This window comes from Pelecanus crispus, chromosome 6 (genome assembly GCF_030463565.1).
Source record: "Pelecanus crispus isolate bPelCri1 chromosome 6, bPelCri1.pri, whole genome shotgun sequence".
NCBI classification, from domain to species: Eukaryota; Metazoa; Chordata; class Aves; order Pelecaniformes; family Pelecanidae; genus Pelecanus; species Pelecanus crispus.
The window spans coordinates 19,532,164-19,553,560 of record NC_134648.1 but is presented as its reverse complement, the minus strand read 5'-3'; the positions used below and the strand labels follow the sequence as shown (position 1 = coordinate 19,553,560).

The 21,397-nt window shown below is 43.4% G+C and overlaps 1 protein-coding gene across 1 annotated transcript in view; it reads left to right on the top strand.

Annotated features, from left to right (window-relative positions):
- The window catches only part of BRSK2 (BR serine/threonine kinase 2), a 334,509-nt gene that overhangs the window by 300,369 nt on the left and 12,743 nt on the right, over positions 1-21,397 (top strand). Inside the window, 6 exon segments of the mRNA XM_075712067.1 lie at positions 912-1,524; positions 2,655-2,703; positions 8,194-8,317; positions 10,257-10,437; positions 11,130-11,219; positions 19,797-19,844. Of these exon segments, the coding sequence (XP_075568182.1) occupies positions 912-1,524; positions 2,655-2,703; positions 8,194-8,317; positions 10,257-10,437; positions 11,130-11,219; positions 19,797-19,844 (1,105 nt within the window).

Genomic DNA, 21,397 nt, shown 5'->3' with positions numbered 1-21,397 from the left:
TCTCTGAAGTTTTTGCTGTAGCTGTTTACAAATCAAACACCAACCTGAGTTCATATTTTTTCTCGTGGGGACGTGTGCTCTGAAGTCTTACCAAGTGAATGCTGAGCGGTTTAACATTCCAGGCCAGGGGAGGAGAGTGGATGCCCACATGGCATCACTCTCCCTTTTCCCCCCTCTTTCTGCAATGGGTGGCTGCTACTGGGATGTGCATTAGCCAGAGTCAGGGGTAAAGAGGAAGGAAAGAGGTTCTGACTGGTGTGTGCAGTAACCTGTGTGTATCGCCTACCACTCCGTATGTATCACACACCTGTTTTGAGTTTCATCTCTCTGCTGGGTTTGCATATGGGCACTTGGAGCTGAAAGAGGTGGTCCCATTCTTGGCACATCTCGATTTGTCTGTGGCTTGAGTGGTTCTTCTTCCCCTTCCTCACCTCCCTACAGCATCATGCTTTTCTCACTGCAGGGCAATCAGAACAATCCCAGAGAGATGGCATTTCTCTCTTCTTTTTTTCTTGGTTACTTTCTTTCTTTTTTTTTTTTTTTTTTACTTTTCCTTTGTTTTACTTTTCTTTCTGTTGTTTTCCTTTGCTGACACGTGGTTGGTTAATATGATGAAGCCTGTTATGACACTGTTGTTCTTGCTGCTGCCGCTGCTGCTGCTGTTGATTATGCTGTGTTCCCAGCTAACTGCATGTCTTTTTTTTGTTTTTTGTTTGTTTGTTCGTTTTTGTTTCTTTGCAAAATCCCTCCCCCCCACTACCCCTTCACCTCCATCTCTTGTGTCTCCTTGTGACAATGTGCATCTTTGTGACTTGGATGGATTTTATTCTGACTTTCCTTTCTCTGCTCGCCCGCTCTATGCGTATTTCACTGTTTTTGATGTGCATGGACACTCTGCGTCTGTCTTGTAGCCTATCAGAAAGTTCTTCATCCCCCCTCAGACCTCCGACCTCCCTTTCTCTCCCCGACCCCAAGTCTCCTTGGACCCTGATGCTTGTAGGAACGCCTCCAGGCCTGGACTTGTACTCCAACCAAAGCCAGCACTTCAGCCCAACCCAAAGACGCAGACTTTGCCATCCAAGAGCAAATTGGCCGAAAAACCACTCCAGTCTACTAAATCCAACCCACTCCCTACCAGCAATACCAGCGCTCCCTCTTCCCAGAACACTCCTGTGCAGAATGCCCAGGGCCGCTCGCCTGCTGCCGGCTTTAACCCACAGCTGGCTGTTCCTAAAGTGCAGACCAACCCTATGTCTCCTGTTAGATTGCTCCCTTCTAGTACTGACCCAAGCACCAAATCTATCCCCATCATACAGGTCACCCCTCACCCCTCTCCAAGGGGAAGTCCCCTCCCTACCCCCAAGGGGACACCTGTCCATACGCCAAAGGAGAGCCCAGCAGGCACACCCAACCCAACACCACCATCCAGCCCCAGCATTGGAGGAATGCCATGGAGGACACGGCTCAACTCTATCAAGAATAGTTTCCTGGGGTCTCCTCGCTTCCATCGCCGGAAATTGCAAGGTGAGTACTCATCCAAATGTACAGGGTGGTTCTGATTTGGGCTGACATTCAGCAGCAAGTTGATACCTCTCTGTGGCTTTGCAAACTTCATGTACTGAGGACTAAATATTGTTATTGAAAATGAGAGTGATAGCGTCAGCCAGCCCTAACCCAAGGCACGTGTGAGCAGGCTCTGTCATGCCACTGCACCTGCTCCAACAGCATCTCCTGAGCCTTCTTCATACTCCAGCCATACAGCTCTTACTATCCCAGAGAATTTTATCTTCTCCACTCATTTTGTCAGCAAACCTAGAGCTCTGCCATTTGCCCTATGGCTGTACTCCACTGCCTCTCTGTAGCCACAGGCTGAGCCCTCTTCTGAAAAAAAGATAGCCAGTGGCAATAGGCTGAAATTGTCCGGCTGAAGCACAGTTTGTTTGATCTCGGTTAATGCTTTTTTTAACCTCCTTTGGTAATTGGTGTAAAAATCTCCTTAATACAATCAGTGGTTTCATATCTGCTGCTGGCCTATTTCAGTTTTCAGAGTCTCTAGAGTGTTGAGAAGTGCAAAATTTTCTTCTTCAAGCTCCAGGTGGCTTTTTGCGTTCAGGCAAAGGGCACCCAAAGTCACATGCATTATCCTCAGATGTCAGCAGCAGCTAACCCAACACCCTGTGGTTTTACAGAGTACTGGGATGTGATCCCATGGGAAAGGAGGATTACAGCCATGGAGGAGTTAGATTTTTGAACTGTGATGGTCAGGGACATTGTCTCTGAGATGGTCAGAGAACTGCAGAGAACTGCAGCAGTGACTGAGCTGCATCCAGCTGGGCTTTGAAACAATTGTAAAGCAGTCAAATTGGCACAGCGTTTGGGTCTCAACCAGAAACCATTGAAGCCAGTGCAAGATTACATAATGATTTAAGGATGGGTAGGGTGAGTCTTGAAATGCAGTGCTTGATTAGATACAGTGATCTAGAGACATATGACCAATGTTCAAATGTCAGAACTAGTCTGCAGAGGCAGTGGGCAAATGCAAGAGGGTGTTATGCCAGAATTGTTTCATTGGTCTACAAGCAGAAAATTGAAGGTGTACTGAATCATCAATTTCTTTTCTCCCTCCCTCTCTTTGGCTGTGTGTGCATGGGCAGTACCTACACCAGAGGAGATGTCTAATTTAACCCCGGAATCATCCCCAGAGTAAGTAATCTGCCAGTACACCACTTTTTTTCTACTACATACCAATGTCATTTCCTTGCCTGAATGTCATAGGGTGACCTGTTCCTGTTCTGGGACAGTATCTGACTGTAACTTGTTATACTGTGAGTGGGATAGAGATGTGAAATGGTTCTTCTGCTAAGGACCCTGGATAAAATCTATACTTCAGTAATGGTAGTGGGGTCAGCAGGTGATGAAACAGTCTCCCAGTAAACCCCTCATTTTAGAATCATAGAATCATAGAATAGTTTGGGTTGGAAGGACCTTTAAAGGTCATCTAGCCCAACCCCCCTGCAGTGAGCAGAGACATCTTCAACTAGATCAGGTTGCTCAGAGCCCTGTAAACCTGACCTTGAATGTTTCCAGGGATGGGGCATCTTCCACCTCTCTGGGCAACCTCTTCCAGTGTTTCACCACCCTCATTGTAAAAAATGTCTTCCTTATATCTGGTCTAAATCTACCCTTTTTTAGTTTTAAACCATCACCCCTTGTTCTATCACTGCAGGCCCTGCTAAAAATTTGTCCCCATCTTTCTTATAGGCCCCCTTTCAGTACTGAAAGGCTGCAATAAGATCTCCCTGCAGCCTTCTCTCTCCAGGCTGAACAACTCCAACTCTCTCAGCCTGGCCTCACAGGAGAGGTGCTCCAGCCCTCTGACCATTTTTGTGGCCCTCCTCTGGACCCGCTCCAACAGGTCCATGTATTTCTATGGTGAGGACTCCAGAGCTGGATGCAGTGCTCCATGTGGGGTCTCACCAGTGCAGAGCAGAGGGGCAGAATCACCTCCCTCGACCTGCTGGACACACTTCTTTTGATGCAGCCCAGGATACGGCTGGCCTTCTGGGCTGCGAGTGCACATTGTTGGCTCATGTCCAGTATTTCATCCACCAGTACTCCCAAGTCCTGCTCTGCAGGGCTGTTCTCAACCCCTTCATCCCCCAGCCTGTATTGATATTGGGGGTTGCCCAGTCCCAGGTGCAGGACCTTGCACTTGGTGTTGTTGAACCTCATGAGGTTCACATGGGCCCACTTCTCGATTTTCTCATGGCTTGCTGAATTTACTAGGTTTGTAATATGTTCCTTCTCCCTTCTTTCATTTGGTTGTCAAGCAGATCACTCTCGGGGAGAGGGCAGTCAATGGCTTATACTGGCACTAACTATGCACTAAAAAGTCTTCCTCTTAGTACGGGAGAGTTTGCATCCTCAGGATAACATGCAGAAGCCTCTGCTAAGATAATTCAGAGGAATCTTTGGCTGCGATAGTAAATGCAGTGTTAATTCTGGGTAGCAGCACTGGGACATGCAGAAGCTGTTTCATATTCACCAGACTCATTCCTGAAAGTCAGTGTACATTTCAACCATTTCACTGCACAAATGTGCGTCATTGCATGGCAGATTTGGAAGTCCCTGCCAGAGAGTGCTGCTCCAAACACTTCCTAATATATGCAACAGATGCCAAATTATTCCTTTTTATTTTCACAGCTTGTGTTTGTGCACCCAATGCCCGTAGACTTACCCTGCCAACCAAGGCAATTTGGTCTTTTGTCAAGATAACTTGTGTGAAATATTCATGAGTCGTAGATGGAAATTTTGGGCCCAAAGTTTTGTAATTGGTGACAATGGTATTGCCTTAAAAACTTTCCCCAGGCCTGGCATTTATCTGGTATAAGATGGGCATGCTATATCTAATGCTGCAGAATGAAGAGGGATAAAGACTTCAGGAGAGGGAAAAGGAGGGAATAGTAAAGGTTAGTAAAAGAAATCCAGGAAGAAAAATGGAATACATTGATTTCAACACTTTGGAGCATTTACTAATAGAGAGGCATGAGAGAATTTCATAAAATGAACGGATCCTTATCAAAGAAATATATGATACTCTCATCTCAAATGTTTTTAAGGCCCTTAAAGCAGAAAACCTTCAGAATTCTCTTCCTGCATGTATGCTGGTGGAAGTTTTTCTGTTAATTTATTGCCTTCTCTGCTTCCCACTCACTCTTTAAAAGCTGGTGTAGAGAAGTAGTGCCTGTCATTTGAGGCAGTTTGGATGCAAGTCAAAGCCTAAGGCCCTTTTTTCTTTTTCTGTATAATTGCCAAATTAATGAGTTCAATTGGGCTGCACCCTGCAGTAAACATAATAAAAGTCATAAAAAATAATGAACTGGATTATATTTTAACAATAGATGTTTGTATTTTCTTCCTTTCTGTAAGAAGTAAGATATCCTTATCAAGAGCTGTATTGACCTCATGGGTTGAGCAATAAAGATACATGTCCTTGCTCTGGTGCAGCATTCTTTAATGACTGCCGTTCATTTAACAAACCCGATGATTAGGTAATACACTTTGACATGTCTGGGTAATGCTATTCTTTCTCATAGGAAAAAGTCCTAGAAAATGTGTTAGGGATGACATTTAAAGAAGCATAGTTTCACCTGCTTTCAACCTGCAAAGCTGAATTTGCTTGAGTAGAAATGCTGTTATTTATGCCAAGCAGCTAAACCTCTGGAGGTTACAGATCCATGGACTCAGGAACATATAGGGAAGACAGTGAGGCTCTCCAGAAGCCAATGCAGTCAGACACTCTAAAAGTAGGAATAGGAACAACATTATAGCAGTGAGAAATTCAGTGTGAAGTAATAAAGCACCAGCCTCCATTTTCATGCTAATCTATTTGCTTTTTCATCAACTGGACACCTGATTAGTTTCCCTAGAGTAATCTACATACTGAGCCTCCCACACATATCTCCTATCTCCCTCCCCCTTAGGAGGTTTGCTATGACAAGAGAAGATTGTTAATTTTAAGTAAATTTTTTACTCATCATTCAGAGTGCTGAGGATCCTTGATTCATACCCATTTTAACCCAAGTTAACAGCACTTAACACCCTCTAAGAGGAGGGGAAGCCTTTATTGTGTCGTTTTACTTCAGAGCTGCCCCCTCTTCTTCAGTGGGCCTATTCCCCGGGTGTATGAGCACAGCTAGTTCTGCCAGTTTCGTGGAGAAAAATCAGTGCATGTTTGCTATGTCTTGATTCTGTTCATTCTGAAAACAGGGGAGGCCACTGGCATCTATTCCATCTTATGAGACACCAGCAAAATTATTTAGTGAATACCAGTGATTTACAAGCTGGAGCGTAGCCCAGGATATCACTGAATCTTCCAGAGTCAGTATTACTGGTGATAAACTTGCCAAAGAAAAGAGCCCAGCTGGACTCTGGAGACTCCAGACCAAGTTTCCAGGCTGAACAGGAGAAAACCTCCCTATGTTCTGGGACCCTTTTAACCTGTGCTTGTTAAGAGACCTATAAATGAAGGGTCAACAAAATCATTAATGAAAATACAAAAATGAAAAGCCATATTTTAACATGGCAGACCTGCAATTAAATATGCACACTTTTTCCAGGCCCAGCTTCCATGTGTGACATACACTGGGCCCCTGGAGTCCATATAGCCAACCCCAGTTCAGATTATGATACATACAAGCCTAAGACAACCAGCCGTTTTAGATGGATAACCAGGTGCTAATTTACTAATGAGCCTAGACCCTTTACATGCAGGGAGCTATTGCCCCAGCTCTCCAGGGGCTTGCAGAGTTGTTATGGTGTGTGCGAGACACATGAGCTAATTAGTATGTAATTTCCTTTCACACTCTAACCCTGGCTCCTTAACGGCCCATTTAAATGAGAGGCCCTTTCTCTTTACTGCTCCCTGTGCTAATCTCTGGCTCACTGGCTTAGTTACAGCTGCCTATGAATGTTTAAGGGAGTGACGGGTTCCCAGCCCACTTTAATTGAGTGGGGGGCACTGGTTTACCAAATTGCAAGTGAATCTTTCTGTACTTTTATATTTGGTTGCCTGCACTAAGTAGAAGCAAATTATTATTTGCACAGCTGAGCTGTCTTCCAGTTGTGGTCTTTCTGCTGTGTGCATTAAATGGGCAGTGAGACGACAGTTGTGTGATTCATGGAGTACGCTGGAATGGGGAATGAGTGCAAATTGCTGGACACTGCTGAGGTCAAGCTTTGTTCTTCATCCTGAAGGTCTAGACTTCAAATTAGCTTCCTAGTTTGCTCCTCTCTCTCCTAGTCTCTGCCCTTCCTTATTCTGCTTCAGTCTGAGTCTTTGTCACGGAAAGTGAATGTACTAATAACTCTCTCCAGCTGTTTATTGCTTTGCTGGAAAGCTGATGTATAGTAATCCTTTTTGCAGATGGCTGTCCTTGTCTGGAGAGGTTGTCTTCTTCTACTGAGTGGTGAATGTCCGCCAAAACAAGCGAAAGCCTATTACTTGCCATACTGCAAACTGGACTTGTCATGGCATTATAAAGTATCCTGTAGAGGGAAGAACTGCAGTCTCTTGGTGGCAGGGCTTTACATTTCTGACATTTTCATGCTAAATTCTTCCCTACTAGAATATGGCTGATTTCAGTGGAATTTTCCCTGGGTTTAGGTTGGTCCGGCAATTCTTTGGCTATATCTCATGTCTGACAGCATCTTCTCTCCCCTCAAAACCACACCTGTCAGAGTGCTACCTTGAAGTTCTGCATAGTGTCCCCCAATAACATTCATGTCCCTCAATTTTCCTTTAGACTGTTTAACTTAAAAGGGAATGTCAACAAAGTGCATTGAGATGGTGAAACAATAAGCAAAATCAAACATTTGCGAATACAGTCAGTGGGAAAAAACAGAGCAGTTTCATTTTGTGATGAAATCACCATCTGATGCTTAAAGGAACTGCGAAGTTGGACTGCTGTCAGTGGAAAGCCTGAAGTGTGTTTTGTATGGTGTTGATATCTTCTCTCTTAGTACTGAAAATCCATTCCTTCGTAGGATGGCCTAGACACCCTGAATGGGACTAATGAATGGGACAGTCTTTGTCCTGGCCCTCTGCGTAGGAGTGGATTTCATTCACTGACTCTTTGGAGGTCTGGTGAAACCTACAGCTTGCTTCAGAAAGCAAGATCCTGTGATTTTACTATCAGCCCAACAGGACACCTTCAGACAAGGAACTTTTCCAGTCCTAGAACACCAAAGGGGTTGAAATTGGGTGGGAAGGAACTTAGATACCTGTGTTACCAGCATTTGCATATTGTCACAAGAAATTGAGAGATCCCTGGAGACAAACCAGAAATGTGTCCCCTGGCTTATATGCACTTTATATATGCAGTATTAGTTGGTATATTGGCTCAGTCAAAAAGAGTTACCATTGCTCCTGATTTTTCATTGCTGGTCACACATGCTGCCAGACTAACACTGTGTGGTCTGTCATTTTAACAGGTTTCACTCTTAAATGTGAAATGCCAGTGAAATGTTGTTCTGGATGTTCTCTGATACTGTTTTCCACTTACTATTAGTAATAGTATCACATCTGGAGTCTTATCAAAACTTCCTTGCGTGTGTTTTAATATTTTTTTCTAGCTGGGGGTATATAAGAAATAGTGCTCAATATTCTAAACCATCTCTTTCTCTTCACATCAGGCTTGCCAAAAAATCCTGGTTTGGTAACTTCATCAACCTGGAGAAAGAAGAACAGATTTTTGTGGTCATTAAGGATAAACCACTAAGCTCCATTAAGGCTGATATTGTCCACGCTTTCCTCTCAGTAAGTTACTGCCTCTTGGAGGCCTTGCTCACTGGTCAGTTCTAGAACTCCTTGTGCCACATGTTACTGGGCAGGGTCTCTGCTCCTTCAAATGCATCCTCTGTGGATTTAATTTACGTGGCCTGTTGATTCAGGCCTCCACTGGACTCTGAATTTCTAACTGTAGACCACACTTTCTAAGGTGAGAAAACATTTCAGCCTTCTTGGCAGGGTCTCCAGGTTGCAAGTGCTTGGAATATCACTGCATTTAGAGCACGCTGCTGGTGCGGTATCAAGACAGTGATTTGCTGCTTTGTCAAACTAACTTTACAGTCACCATCTGGCTGTGTCTCCCTCTGCTGGGTATGCCCTCCACCACTTTAGTCTGACAAAAATCCTATCTTGCGTTTGCATTTATTACTTTAAATGTCCTCTTTGATGCTGTATGGCAGAAAGAAGGGTAATTTCCTCTGGTGACTGGAGTTATCAGTTGTTGCAGAAGCAGTTTATTTACAAACTAGGAAAGCAGAGGGAAATTGTATTTTTTTTTTCCTATAGAAAGTCCTTATTCTCACTGTCTAGAAGTATCGGTGAAGAAAATGTCAGAACAGTAAGGTTGAGAGATTTTTCAACTCAAGGCAGTTGACAACATAATTAAGACTTTTTTCAATAGAATTAAGGAAGGAGACTTAATTTCTTATATCATTTGTGGAATTGATATTGTTTTCCACAAAATACTGCACTCCTTTTTAGTCTCTATGATGCTGCAATGAATTTCTTCCAAAAAACTAGCCATAATCCTTTTAACTGTACAGGCATACAAGGAGCAAGTGCAGTATGGTAGCATGCATCAGACACTGGTATCCTTCTCAGATTGGTTCGAAGCAGCCATGTTATTGTATCAGTTTCATGCATTTAGCTGTGCTTGTGGGATTATATTGTGGTATAGTGTGCACTGCTGTCTATATTTGTGATCCTGTGCATACTCCACATGTGTGGGTTGAGGTGTGATGTAGTGATTTGTGTACAAAACCTATGAATTGTCTCTTACAGCCAACTTCAAACTTAATTGCATTGTCACAGCCTGCTAAGTAAGTCCTTAAGGTCAGCTTCTCAAAGAACTTATCTTCATTTTTCCTTCTAAATTAGAGGCCAGATTTCAAAGTGATTTGTTGTTTTTTTTTTTTTAATCTGGTCCTTTATGAAGCAATAAATAGAACATGAGTGTGTTAAATTTTGGCAGGAACTGTAAATGGTAACTGCTTGAAAATTAGGCATTTATCAAATGCTACCATGGGTCTGCAGGTACAGATATTGGATGATACCAGAAAGCTTCTCAAAGTTCTTTTGCATATTGATATTTGTGGTTTGGGTAAATTATTTGCAGGCATGCTTACCCTGCAGGTATCCCAGGCACTTGTCTAGGTGTCGGCTGCATGTCCTGACATCTGTTTGGTATCATAGAATCACCAAACAATTGAGGTTGGAAAGGACTTCAGGAGATCTCCTGCTCAAAACAGGATCTGCTATGAGATCAGACCAGGCTACTCAGATGGTTTTTTATATCCAGTCTTATATCCCACTGACTTTTCTGCCCCTTCCCTTAATATCAGTTTTCAGTCAGCAAAAGGCATTTCTCAAAACTGGTAGATGAGTAGGGAAGGAAAGACTCAGTGTATGAAGTTGTGCAAAATGTGTAAATTTATAATCATGCTGAGTATTCCACCAATATTCAACCTTTAAATTTAGGTCAGTCCTGTAAGGAGCAGTGCATTCTTCTGCGGTGCCAAGCAACCTACACTCTTACTGATTTCACAAGAATACATTACAAATTCAAGTCCAGAAGCAAATCCAGCAAATCTTATCCACTCTGGAAATGTGTATTGTTCTAAATCAAGTCATGCAATTTTGTTCCCTTTGTGCTCTGGTTCTACTATATCCTTCTACCGACCTGTTTCAGATTCCAAGCCTCAGTCACAGTGTCATCTCACAGACAAGTTTCCGTGCAGAATATAAGTCCACAGGAGGTCCTGCTGTCTTCCAGAAGCCAGTGAAGTTCCAGGTGGACATAACATACACAGAAGGGGGAGAGGCACAGAAGGAGAATGGGATCTATTCTGTCACTTTCACACTCTTATCAGGTAACCATGGCAAAGCTGTGAAATGGGTGCAAGCTGGCTTTGTCCTTGCTGATACAGAGGCCTGCAAAGAGAGCTCTGCCAGGGGAAAGAATATAACTGTCTTGACCTCAGGGGAAAATTCAGATGGGAGCAAGGAAGACATCAGGAACAAAAATGGTGTTGGTAGTGATGGAAATGCTAGGAGGGAAAGAGATTCCCAAAGAGGTGAAGTTGCTACCACCATGATTAGTGTTAAAATGGCTGCTCTGTGCATCAGATTTGAGGTACCTCCCTGTACTGTCTCCTTGTTTCACTCAAAGGTCTCTGTCTCAGCTGGGCACTGTGAGGCCACCGGTTTCTTTCTTCTGACAGAAACAGGCAATCACGCTTTTCTTCCGGGTGGCCACATGCCCCCCACAGGGGTTAAAACAAACAAACAAAAACCACCCCACCTTTTCTGTCTTTACAAAAGGACCGCAGAAGCCACCCTTCCCCCTGTTAAGTCCAGCACACCACAGTCCCTGTTAACGTGGGGCCTGCATAATATTTCCTCAAAGCTGTGCCTTCGGCTGAAGGGCAGATACACTGCCAGTACACTTTTGGGGACAAGACTGAAGGGAAGATGCTTGTGATCCTTCCCCTCCAGCCTGGGTTGTATGAGTATTCAGCTCCTGCTCCTCTCACAGCCATTTGTGCCTCTTCTCTCCTCACAGGTCCAAGCCGTCGTTTTAAGAGGGTAGTAGAAACCATTCAGGCACAGTTGTTAAGCACACATGACCAGCCTTCAGTGCAGCAGTTATCAGGTAAGTAGTTTCTACTGTTGAGCACCTTGCTTCAGCAGGGACAGGAAGGTGAAGTGCCTCTCAGTACCAGGAGGCTGAGGGAGGCCGTCCCTCTGATTACAGCAAGAAACAAGCTCCATTCAGACAGAGCAGTCACTCCCTGCACCCACCCTACTCCTCCCTCTCTCATTCCCACTCCAGTGCTCCCAGCGCATTCCCCAGTTGAACAACTTCTGCCCTCCTCCTGCCCAAAGAGCCATTTGCCCATTTCTCCATCAAAAGCTGCATCATCAATAGGACTTCCAGATTTTCTCTGGCTCCGAAATCTCCCAGAACAGGGACATGCTCTAGAAGATATCTGATTTTCAAACCCTTCAGGCATGCTTTAGGAATGTCCAACTTCAGAGGGTCCCGGAACAAAGTTGAGAGCTACTTTTAACTTAGCCATTAACAGCAGCATTTTTAGGTGGTCAGAAGGTAGCTGATAGTTTCCAGTAGTGTGGTCAAATTCGTGGCCCAATACTGTGGTAGCACAAATCATATACTAAGGTTCTGCAGAAGCTATATTTTATCTATTTTTAAAGTAAATTTCAATTCCTCATGGTGGTAGAGAAAACCTTACATGTGTGACCCTGTGCAATGACATCAATCTGAATCTGCAGGCAGCCTGAATTGATAATACAGAAACTGGCCTCATCCCACCATTATGTAGCAAATGTTCGCTCTGAACACTAGTGGTGACACACACAATAAGAAACTATTAGTCTTAACTCGTCTATCCTTTAAAAGAACAGAACAAAGGAAAAAGGTGAAAATTGAAAACTTAAGGAAGCTTAGCTATTGGGAGTGCTTCAAGGAAGGAAAAATGGGGAGAAGCAGAAAGAATGTACAAATATAGGGAAGAAATGCGAGCAAGGCAGAGAGCAGAGGCTGCAGGAAGAAGACAAAGAGGCTGGAGGGGTGGGAAGAATTTTCCCATTGTATGATGATGAAAAGGTAGTCACTAAATATTACACATAAGAGCCAAATTCTGTGCTTGACCTTTGTGTGAACCAGCCAAGACAAAAGTGGAGGAATGAAGTCGGCATTGCATCCTGCAGTTCAATCCCAGATGTCCTTGGCTCATTGCACATATGGGTTACATCCTTCTGGTCTAACAGTGTGGTTTTAACAGTTGAAGATAAAATAACTCCATCTAGAAGGGTGTATGTTCACTACATGACAGAGAAGTATGCTCAGTTCAGGAAATATTATTTTCCACTTTGCCTTTGCCCTCCAGCATTGCCTGACCTTCTGCACGCTGGATTGCAAGGGTGCCCAGCACATGGGTTATTCTGTTAGGAAACAGGAAAGGTGAAGATACTAGAACTAGGGTTGATTCAGGTTTTTGCTGTCTGGACTTTTGAAATTAAATCAAACTCAAGGAAGCAGACAGAATTTTGTGCCAGTCCTTCCTCTTGGGAAATGCTGGGGCCAAGTGGGAGTGAGGGGAATTCGATAGAAAAGCATCCTTTGAGTTCAGTTCATATTACCCATGCCGTGTGAACAATGTTCAAGCATTCCTTGTTTCTTAGGGAAAGAAGTGTACCATTGCTTTCTGGTGAGGAAAAAACTATTAAAAAAGTAAACAACATAGTGATCTCTCTTAACTTCTTCACCCTAGTATGTGCTAGCTACTGAGGCTCTCTAGATTGGACCCTCTTGCACACTTGCATGTGAAGCAGGATATCTCCCTAAGAAAGTCATATTATAGCAGGAATAAAAAACATTCATCTGACTAAGGCTCAGGGAGATGTTTAGGGCAAACTGTGCTGTGAGAAGTGTATCCGACTTACAGTTTTGCTCTGGTTCTGGAATGGAGAAATCATACTACAGACACAGAACCTCTTTCTACTGCCTAAAGCTACATGAGAGCATGTTGTTCTAGCAGGGAAAACCCAGCCTGATCTTCAACGCCAGAGCGGAATGGATAACTCCACATGGAGCAAAACCAAAATGAATGGTCTCTTGAAACCTAAAAATGAGAACTCCCTTGGCCAGGGAGTTAGCCAGGCAAGACAGATCACAAGAGACAGGGGGCCAAACTATCCTGTATCATGTCACCTGACCTGATCAGGAATATGCAAGTCTCTTGAAAACGAGAGAAGTAATTTAACCTGAAAAATTTAGGTTGGAGCAGAGTACCAGGAGAAGAGAAAAGGAAGGGGGGGAAAAAAGATTGTTACCAAGAAGAGACAACCTGTGCATCGAAGTAGGGAGGCCCTGTGGTTCACATCCCAGCCAGTGAGAGAGTAAGGGGAAATAAAAGGATAAAGGGACAGCAGGAGTTCACAGTCAGCACCTTGCTTAGCTGGGTGGCTGTGGTTGGGAAGATGTATGCAAGAGCTTCCTAGAAATTGCCATGGAATTACTCAGCATTTCTTACTAGAAACAAGGAAAATTCTTCTCTGTTTCTCTTCTTCTCCCATATTCCCAGCCCTGAACACCTCACAGGAATTGTGCTTGTTGGACTCCTATTCAGGTTCATGGTTTGAGGATACTCTGTAGGCAGAACGAGCTTGCAGTTCACTTTGACTCTCCTCCTCCATACCTCTGAGGATACTGCTGGCCCTCACCAGCAATGGAGATTTTCCTAGCTCACTGTGCACAGACATATCCTCTGTGCAGTTGTCTCCCCTGCCTTTTAGTTCAGATGCCATTACAGGTGGGATGATGAAAGCCATCTCTGAAAGGTGCATGCATGTAAAGTGAGACCTGCAGAAGGGGAAGATTGAATGAATGCAGTATGAAGCAGAACAGCAAGACCATTAGGTCTAAGCATATGGCACTGATAGTCATTCTCTCTCCTGCCCCTCTTTGATCTGTTATGCAGCATGCCAGCCCACTAAGCCGGCTTGCCTGGGTTTCAGAACGCACTTTCCTCTTTCTCATTTCCTCCAGCTCACAACAGTGTTTGTAGATGTCGTGTTGCCCATGCTTCTGTGTGTGTGTGTGTATGTGAGCCTGATATGTACCTGATTAGGCAGATGTGTTTCTGCATCACACCTGAGCACCTTATAATCTCCCTTCCCCCTGGATATTCCTCCATTCACTTCCATTTTTCCTTCCTAAGACTGGCTGTGCTTATTTCTTCTGACATACTCTGAAGCAGGAAAATAGCTTCCCTCCCTTACCTGAATAAGTGTGTAAATAAACAAAATCTATCCCAAAAGCTAATGTAATACTTCTAAAATCCACTCTCCAGTTGGCCAAATTTAGCGCAACATATCAGCCTTGTACCTTAATGTTTCAGGACATAAAATCCTCTGTGGTATAACTGCTGAGACAATACCAGGTCTACAGACTCCTGACTGCCATAGAACAAGTAGCTAGGGATTGATTGTTCATTTTTTCTTCCCAATGAAAGAACTAGAGGCCATCATATGAAACTAGTGGAAGCCATGTACCAAAAAAATATTGGAAGGTGTGTCTTCATGTAATGTAAGACCTGCAGAACTCTTTGCTGAAGCAGATTGTGAATGTGAGGAGCTTGCAGGTGCTCAGCTTCTCCTGAGTACTCCTTACTCACAGGGAGGCTGGACAACTCCCTGGAAGAGAAATCTCCATGAGGATGGCTAAACAGAAAAACTGCAGCAGGCTCAGGAAATCTCTGACCTGAAAGTGGTGAGAGAGTGAGGCAGTGTTAGGAAGAAGTGTTCTGCATGCTTGGCCTGCTGTTACAGTCCTGCATATCTATGTGTGGCTGCTGATGGAGACAGAGCACTGGATGGTTCTGGTCTTTGATCTGAACCAGAATAGCTGTCCATATGTTCTTGTTACTGGTATCACAAAATCCATTAAGCCCAAAGAGGCCATGAAAGGACAGTCCCTTTTGGATCAAGAGTGAGTATCGCTGTCTATGAGAGCAGCCGGCCTTGTCTCTCATCCATGTATGGCTCCATCCAGGAACTTAGGTAATCCCTGGGCAGGACTACCGTTTGATGAGATAAAAGGATCTCTCTCCATGGAAAAAAAAATCTCAGATTTGTGCCTTTGTTTTAGCCCAATACTCTTTGCATTAAATCATAATCTGTTTTCCTCCAATGCCTTTGCACAAAAGAGTAATAGAAACAGCTGGTGAATACGGACATGCAAAAGCCATCTGTGATCATTCACAGGGTATCAATTGTTATTTCCATAATATTTTCTTGCCTCTTTGGGCTTTGGTTTTAAGTGTGGGGTGCTGCATATTCTTATTTTTTCCCATTTTCCCATGTTCTGGGCAACCAGCAATACAGAAATAGCCTTTATAACTTCTTTGTAATAGGTTTTCTGTTTCTTTATTATATTTATTGGCTTCATGACAGATTTTAACCATTAGCATCTCAAAGTTCAGAGCATCTCAGTGTTACTGCTGGAAATGCCTTTCATCAGCATAAACAAGTGTTTAGAGACCATATCCAGCTTCAAAATAGGGCAGTACAAATTCTTGCACATTGTATCTTCTGTATATGCACTCAGGCTCTTTTACGGTGCTGGTGTACATCTCAAAAAGCAAAACGTGTTCGTGTGACTCAAGAAACTTCACTAGAGTATTGATCTGTGAATTCTGGGTGTTCATTTTTATGGCTCACAAGAGCTGTAGGTTGACTAATCTGCTACAAAAAATAGTAAGAAACTTACGGTTTCCAAATGTGTGAAAGACTTTACCATCAAGACAGAAAAGGGAGTAAGGAGCAAATGAAGTGCTTTGCAAGGTAAACTTCCAGCTGCAGGCTCAAAACATGCAAATGCCAGTTTGGAATTTGACCGCAAGTCAGTTTTATCCTGGTCTCACCCAGGTCCCAGGTTTATCTTGTTTCCTGCATTCTTGTGCAATCCTTTATGTCTTATCGCTGTTGTAGCGTCTGGGGCAATCACTTCATGTTGCTATCATGGTTCCCACCTACAAAAGGTGCTGTGTAATCCCTGGTTGGATTGGCAGAGCACTATTTTTTTGCTAAACAGCTTTAGTATTATTACTGAACAGACTTCATTAAAGTTAACTGAGTAGTCCTGAAATAAAGCCTGTAGAAAAAAGTCCAAGCTCTCCAGAGTTTTGATAGGAGAACAGTGAATTTCAAATAAGCACCCAAACACTGGGGAATCCCAATCTAAAGGATAACTGCCTTGGACCAGAGGAACTGGTGGCTCCCTTGACATCATCTCCCTTAATGGAAATGTTTCTTGGGGAGTATAAGCATCTGGCAGGAGTTGCTCAGTGATTTCTGGGATCTAGCCCTGGATTTGGAGATCTCAGAAGAGCAGCTGTTTGGGTGAGATTTCCTGGGCTGGGACAAGTCTCAGTCTCAGAGGTATCAGAGGCATCACAAACCAGGCAGCTTGATTGTGAAATTTATGTAGGCTAGAAACACAGAAATTAAAGAAAAAAGAAAATCAGGAAAGAAAATTCAGCAGAACACTGGCATTTTTTAAGGGATTCAGAGCTTGTTTGGCCTTTTGAAGGAAGATCTTACTTTAACCAAAGCATTTGCCATCTGTTAATGAACGGAACTGGGTGTCATTTCTGAAAGAGTCTTAGTCAAATCCAAAGCGTGAGTGACTGCCAGCAATCTCTATGAAATAAGGAATTGCCTTATCATCAGAAGGACTGAGATCTGACACTGCCACTATGCTTTAATTAAAAAATTAAACAGCACACATTAAAAATGCAGTTACATGACCCATCAATGCTTCTTAGACAGCTCAAGGCCTTTGGACCCTGGCTTTATTCACCTCACATAACACCTGGATCCCACAGTCACTGGGTTATGGATTATTATCCATGAGCAGAAGCTGACTGCCAAGAATATAAGGCTTTCTAATTAGAATGAAAATTCTACTTTAAAATGATGAAATATTTTATCATATAGAGTATTTACTAAAGCAGATGTTACAATATGATGGAAATGAAAGAAGTATTGAAGTAATTATTATAACAGAGAAGCTGAAGGCTTTTATTAACTCTATTAGTCTTTCAAGCAATGCACTATGAGCTACTGTTTCTGATGTGTTCATGTTTGCTATGCCTTAGGAATGGGGGAAAAACAACCTGATCATGTCTTGGAAAGACATTAAAAATAAAAAGAAATTCCTGTGCAGTTCCTGGGACTGGCCATGGCAATATAGAGAATGCAAATGATAGTTGTGCATAAAAGTTTTAAGAAAGATAAATTAAAGGTTCTATTAGTGTTCCTTTGGTATTTTGCCGTGGTCTTCTATTTCAAAAAACGGTTTGTGTTTTTCCCTATCCATCAAAACCAATTCTATAACCTGAAAATTTAGTTTTTTAGGAATAAAAAGTGGTACAGAGCCCAAGATGTTATGCTGTCAAAAAGCCTATGTTACAATCCTTTTTTCCTGTTGCAGATCTGTCAGTTTCTATTCTAATCACACAATTAATGTTTGTAGACCTGTTACACAATTAGCTTTAAATGAAATACTAAAAAGAGCTATACTGACTGCAAGTGACTTAGACAAAAGACAGCATTCTGAAGTATTAACTTTAGGAGACATGATTATTTTTAATTTGTTGAAATTAACAAGGTAACAGAAGTACCAATTTCAGGAGAATCTTAGTAAACCAGCCACAATGTTTACCTACTCTGACATTATCCATATACTACCTTTTTTGTTTACAGACTGCTAGTTACTGTGTACCCAGTCAGTCTGGATGCACTTGAGGGAAAAATTGCAGGTGCTTCCAGCAGGAGTCAGAAACAATCTTTCAGTCATATTTGAGACTTTCCTTGCTCTTAGGGTTTTTTTCAAAGCATAAGTTCTGCTAATGATTGGGTGAGTACTCTGAGCTCTACCACTATAGAACTGTATTACACTGCGTTACAACAAGGTGTAGTTGACTCAGAGGGGGCTGGACAGGAACCACTAAAAGGCATGAGACAACAAACTTCTCCAAGTTATTAAAGAAAAAAAATGATACAAACTTGTGACTTCTGGTCGTTGGCTCAATCAGTGGCTGTAGGCACTTCTTAAACCTGTTAGGCATCTTCAGGGAGAAATGTATTTGGGAGCTTAGTCTGCCTTCACTCAGTCAGACTAGCCGAAGAATTTCAAAGGCAGGTAAACTCCTGGCCTCTCTGACACCTCTGATACCTTGTTCCCATTCTTGAATCTTCTCTTCTCCTTCACCTCCTTCCTTTTTCCCCTTTCTCTTTCTCTCAATCTTGTGCCTTTCTGAGAGACCTTCCATGGCTATTATCTCCCATTGATCTCCCCATCTCTGCCAGCCCACCTCTAACCTTGGGGATGGAGAGCATGTAACTGCTACTTAGATGCTTTGACCAGTGTCACTGGACCAAGCACCTGCCCTCTCTACTCCATGCTTTCCCAGATGATCTATGATGATCTATGATGATCCCAGATGATCTATGCAGCACAGGCCTGGCTGCATTTGAAAACATACATATCCATGCTGTTCTAGCATGGGTTCAGCTTACCCAAGCATATCCAGCACCCCTTCCCCCTTTTTTGAAATTACTTTTCTCAGTAAGGGGAGGAATCCCCTCATTTAAGGGGAGGAATGCCGAGAAATTATCCTTCCCTCCCTCCTGCAGACTTTTCAGCAGATAGGGAGTAGTTAGAGCTTCCTAGCAGTTAGGAGTTTTCAGCATATGTGTGCATGTTTCCAAAAAGCCTGTTTCTTGAATACGCAAGTGTTCATCGAGAGGCCAGGCAAGAGGAGATCTGAGACTAAACTGAGTGCTTTAACTGTTGCTCAGCAAGTGCTCCCCATCGTCCAGCACTCATGGATGCAATGATTTAGAACCGAAATTCAAGGGAATCCTGGCTGACAGCAGCAGATCTGGCTTGCCAGCAGGTTCCACGTGGAAGTGTCCAGCTGGGCTGGTCCTTTCTGCTTTAAAGCTGACATGTAGAGCTCCTTCTGCTTATCACACCTGAGTAAGAAGCACTCAGAGGCTGTGGCAATGGGAGCTATATACAAAGTGGACAGTAATGTCTTAGGGCCAGATTCTGCCACTCTTTACAGAAGTAATTCTGTTACCTGCGAATAGTGATGTTGAAAGCAAGAGGTGAATGAGAGAGGCAGAGTTATGTTGAGCACTTGGATATTATCCTTGGGGGTCTAAAAGATGTTTTTGAGCTGTGTAAGTAGCCTTCTCATTTCATATCCAATAGCACAGTGCTGCATTTCCTCCCTCTCACCAGATTTTTGAGGCACGTAGATCAGCTGGCTGGGCATTTCCTGGCTGTTGCAGGCTAACTTGCAAAGCTGGCGAGGTGAAACAATGTATTCAAGGCTTTTAGTTTGCTAATGTGGTGGCAGAACATTTCCCACATCTCATAAATACCTACAGCTATGATAAAGAGGTGAGTGGAAGCAGCGCAACTGAAGCAGCATCCACTCTCAGTCACAGAGCCAGGTTTGCACTGGCATACAGTGGGTGGCAGAATTTGGCCTGGGTTGTGTAAAGACCAAGATGTGTATATGTTTCCTGCTTCAGGTAATAATGTGCTAAGTTACTACTTTATGCACAGAGGTATGGAAACCTTTTTTTATGTTTTTCCCTCCCTCCCTCCTCTTTCCGTTCTATGATCCAGACACCACTAACTGTATGGAGTTGATGACTGGCAGACTTTCCAAATGTGGTAAGAACTTCCTTCCCTTCTGCCTTTTCTCCTTCCCCAGCCCCTGCTGAACAACATAATGCGCCGTCCTGTCCCTTCCACCTGTTCCCCTCCCCATCACTGCTCTCCCACGCTCTCTTCAAGACTACCCACCCCGTAACAGCCCACTATGTCTTTCACTTACCTGGTGGACACAAGCATATACCCCTTTATTCTGTTCCTCCCCATCCATGCACAGATGCACAGGCTCCACCACGGCTTTCCCCTTCATAGCACAAGTGTGTGGTGTTGCACTTGAGATTCCCCTCCCTCACTGTAACCCAGGCCAGTGATTTTCTTTTTCTTTCCTGTTTTTTTTTCCCTCTTTTGTTTACTTGCTGCCTTTGATTCATGATTCTTCAGTCCCTTTTCTGCAGTGAAGCTGAATGCTGCCCTGCTAGCTGCTGTCTCCCTTGGTTTCCTGCTATTTATTGAGACAGGATTGCTATGTTATTTAATTCCCTTTTGCATCCACTCCCTTCTTCCCCAGATATCCTTGCGGTAAGACCCTTTTAAATCTTCCATAAGACACACTGCATATTATCTGTCAGACACTTAGCTAGTGTAAATTGTCATAGTTCCAGTTCGGTCTTGGGAAAGGATGCTGTGTCTCTAGCTGGAGGAATAGTGAACCTAGTGGAGATTCAGAATTTTGCCAGGAATGAGGAAAAAAGTTTACTGCAAAACGTGCAGTTCAACTTGCTTGGGGTTCTATGAATTTTGGTTAACTTGTCCCTTGCCTTCCCTCCACTCTGTGCACACATGGACTGTATTCTTTCATTACCTGTGCCCCTACTGACTCCTCCAAATACAATAGTGGAAATACCCAAATACTAAGAGAGGTTTTTGTCTTATTACTTATATCTTGTACAGAAAGGTTCTGTACAATAGAACTCTGTTCTCTTCAGATTTCCATTCTGGTATCTAGGTTGAATTCAGATACCTCTGTGAAAGGGAACACAAGCTGTTGAGGAAGTGATCACTGAGTTAGTACCGCTCTCCAGCTGGACCTGTGACTCCTGCGTCTTCTCTTCGTAAACTGAGAAAAGTTGTTCTGGAGTTGTTGTGGAGTCTGTAACAACAAAGGAAAGTTGTCACAGTGGAGATAATACTAGGTTTATGCATGTGTGACTGAGGCAGAATTTGGCTCATTTCATAGAATCACAGAATGCTTTGGGTTGGAAGGGACCTTTAGAGGTCATCTAGCCCAACCCCCCTGCAGTGAGCAGGGACAGCTTTAACCAGATCAGGTTGCTCAGAGCCCCAGCCAACCTGACCTTGAATGTTGCCAGGGATGGGGCCTCCACTGCCTCTCTGGGCAACCTGTTCCAGTGCTTCACCACCTTTGTTGTAAAAAATGTATTCTTTATATCCAGTCTAAATCTATCCTCCTTTAGTTTAAATCCATTATTCACTGTCCTGTCTCAACAGGCCTTGCTAAAAAGATTGTCCCCATCTTTCCTATAGGCCCCCTTTCAGTACTGAAAGGCTGCAATAAGGTCTCCCTGCAGCCTTCTCTTCTCCAGGCTGAAACA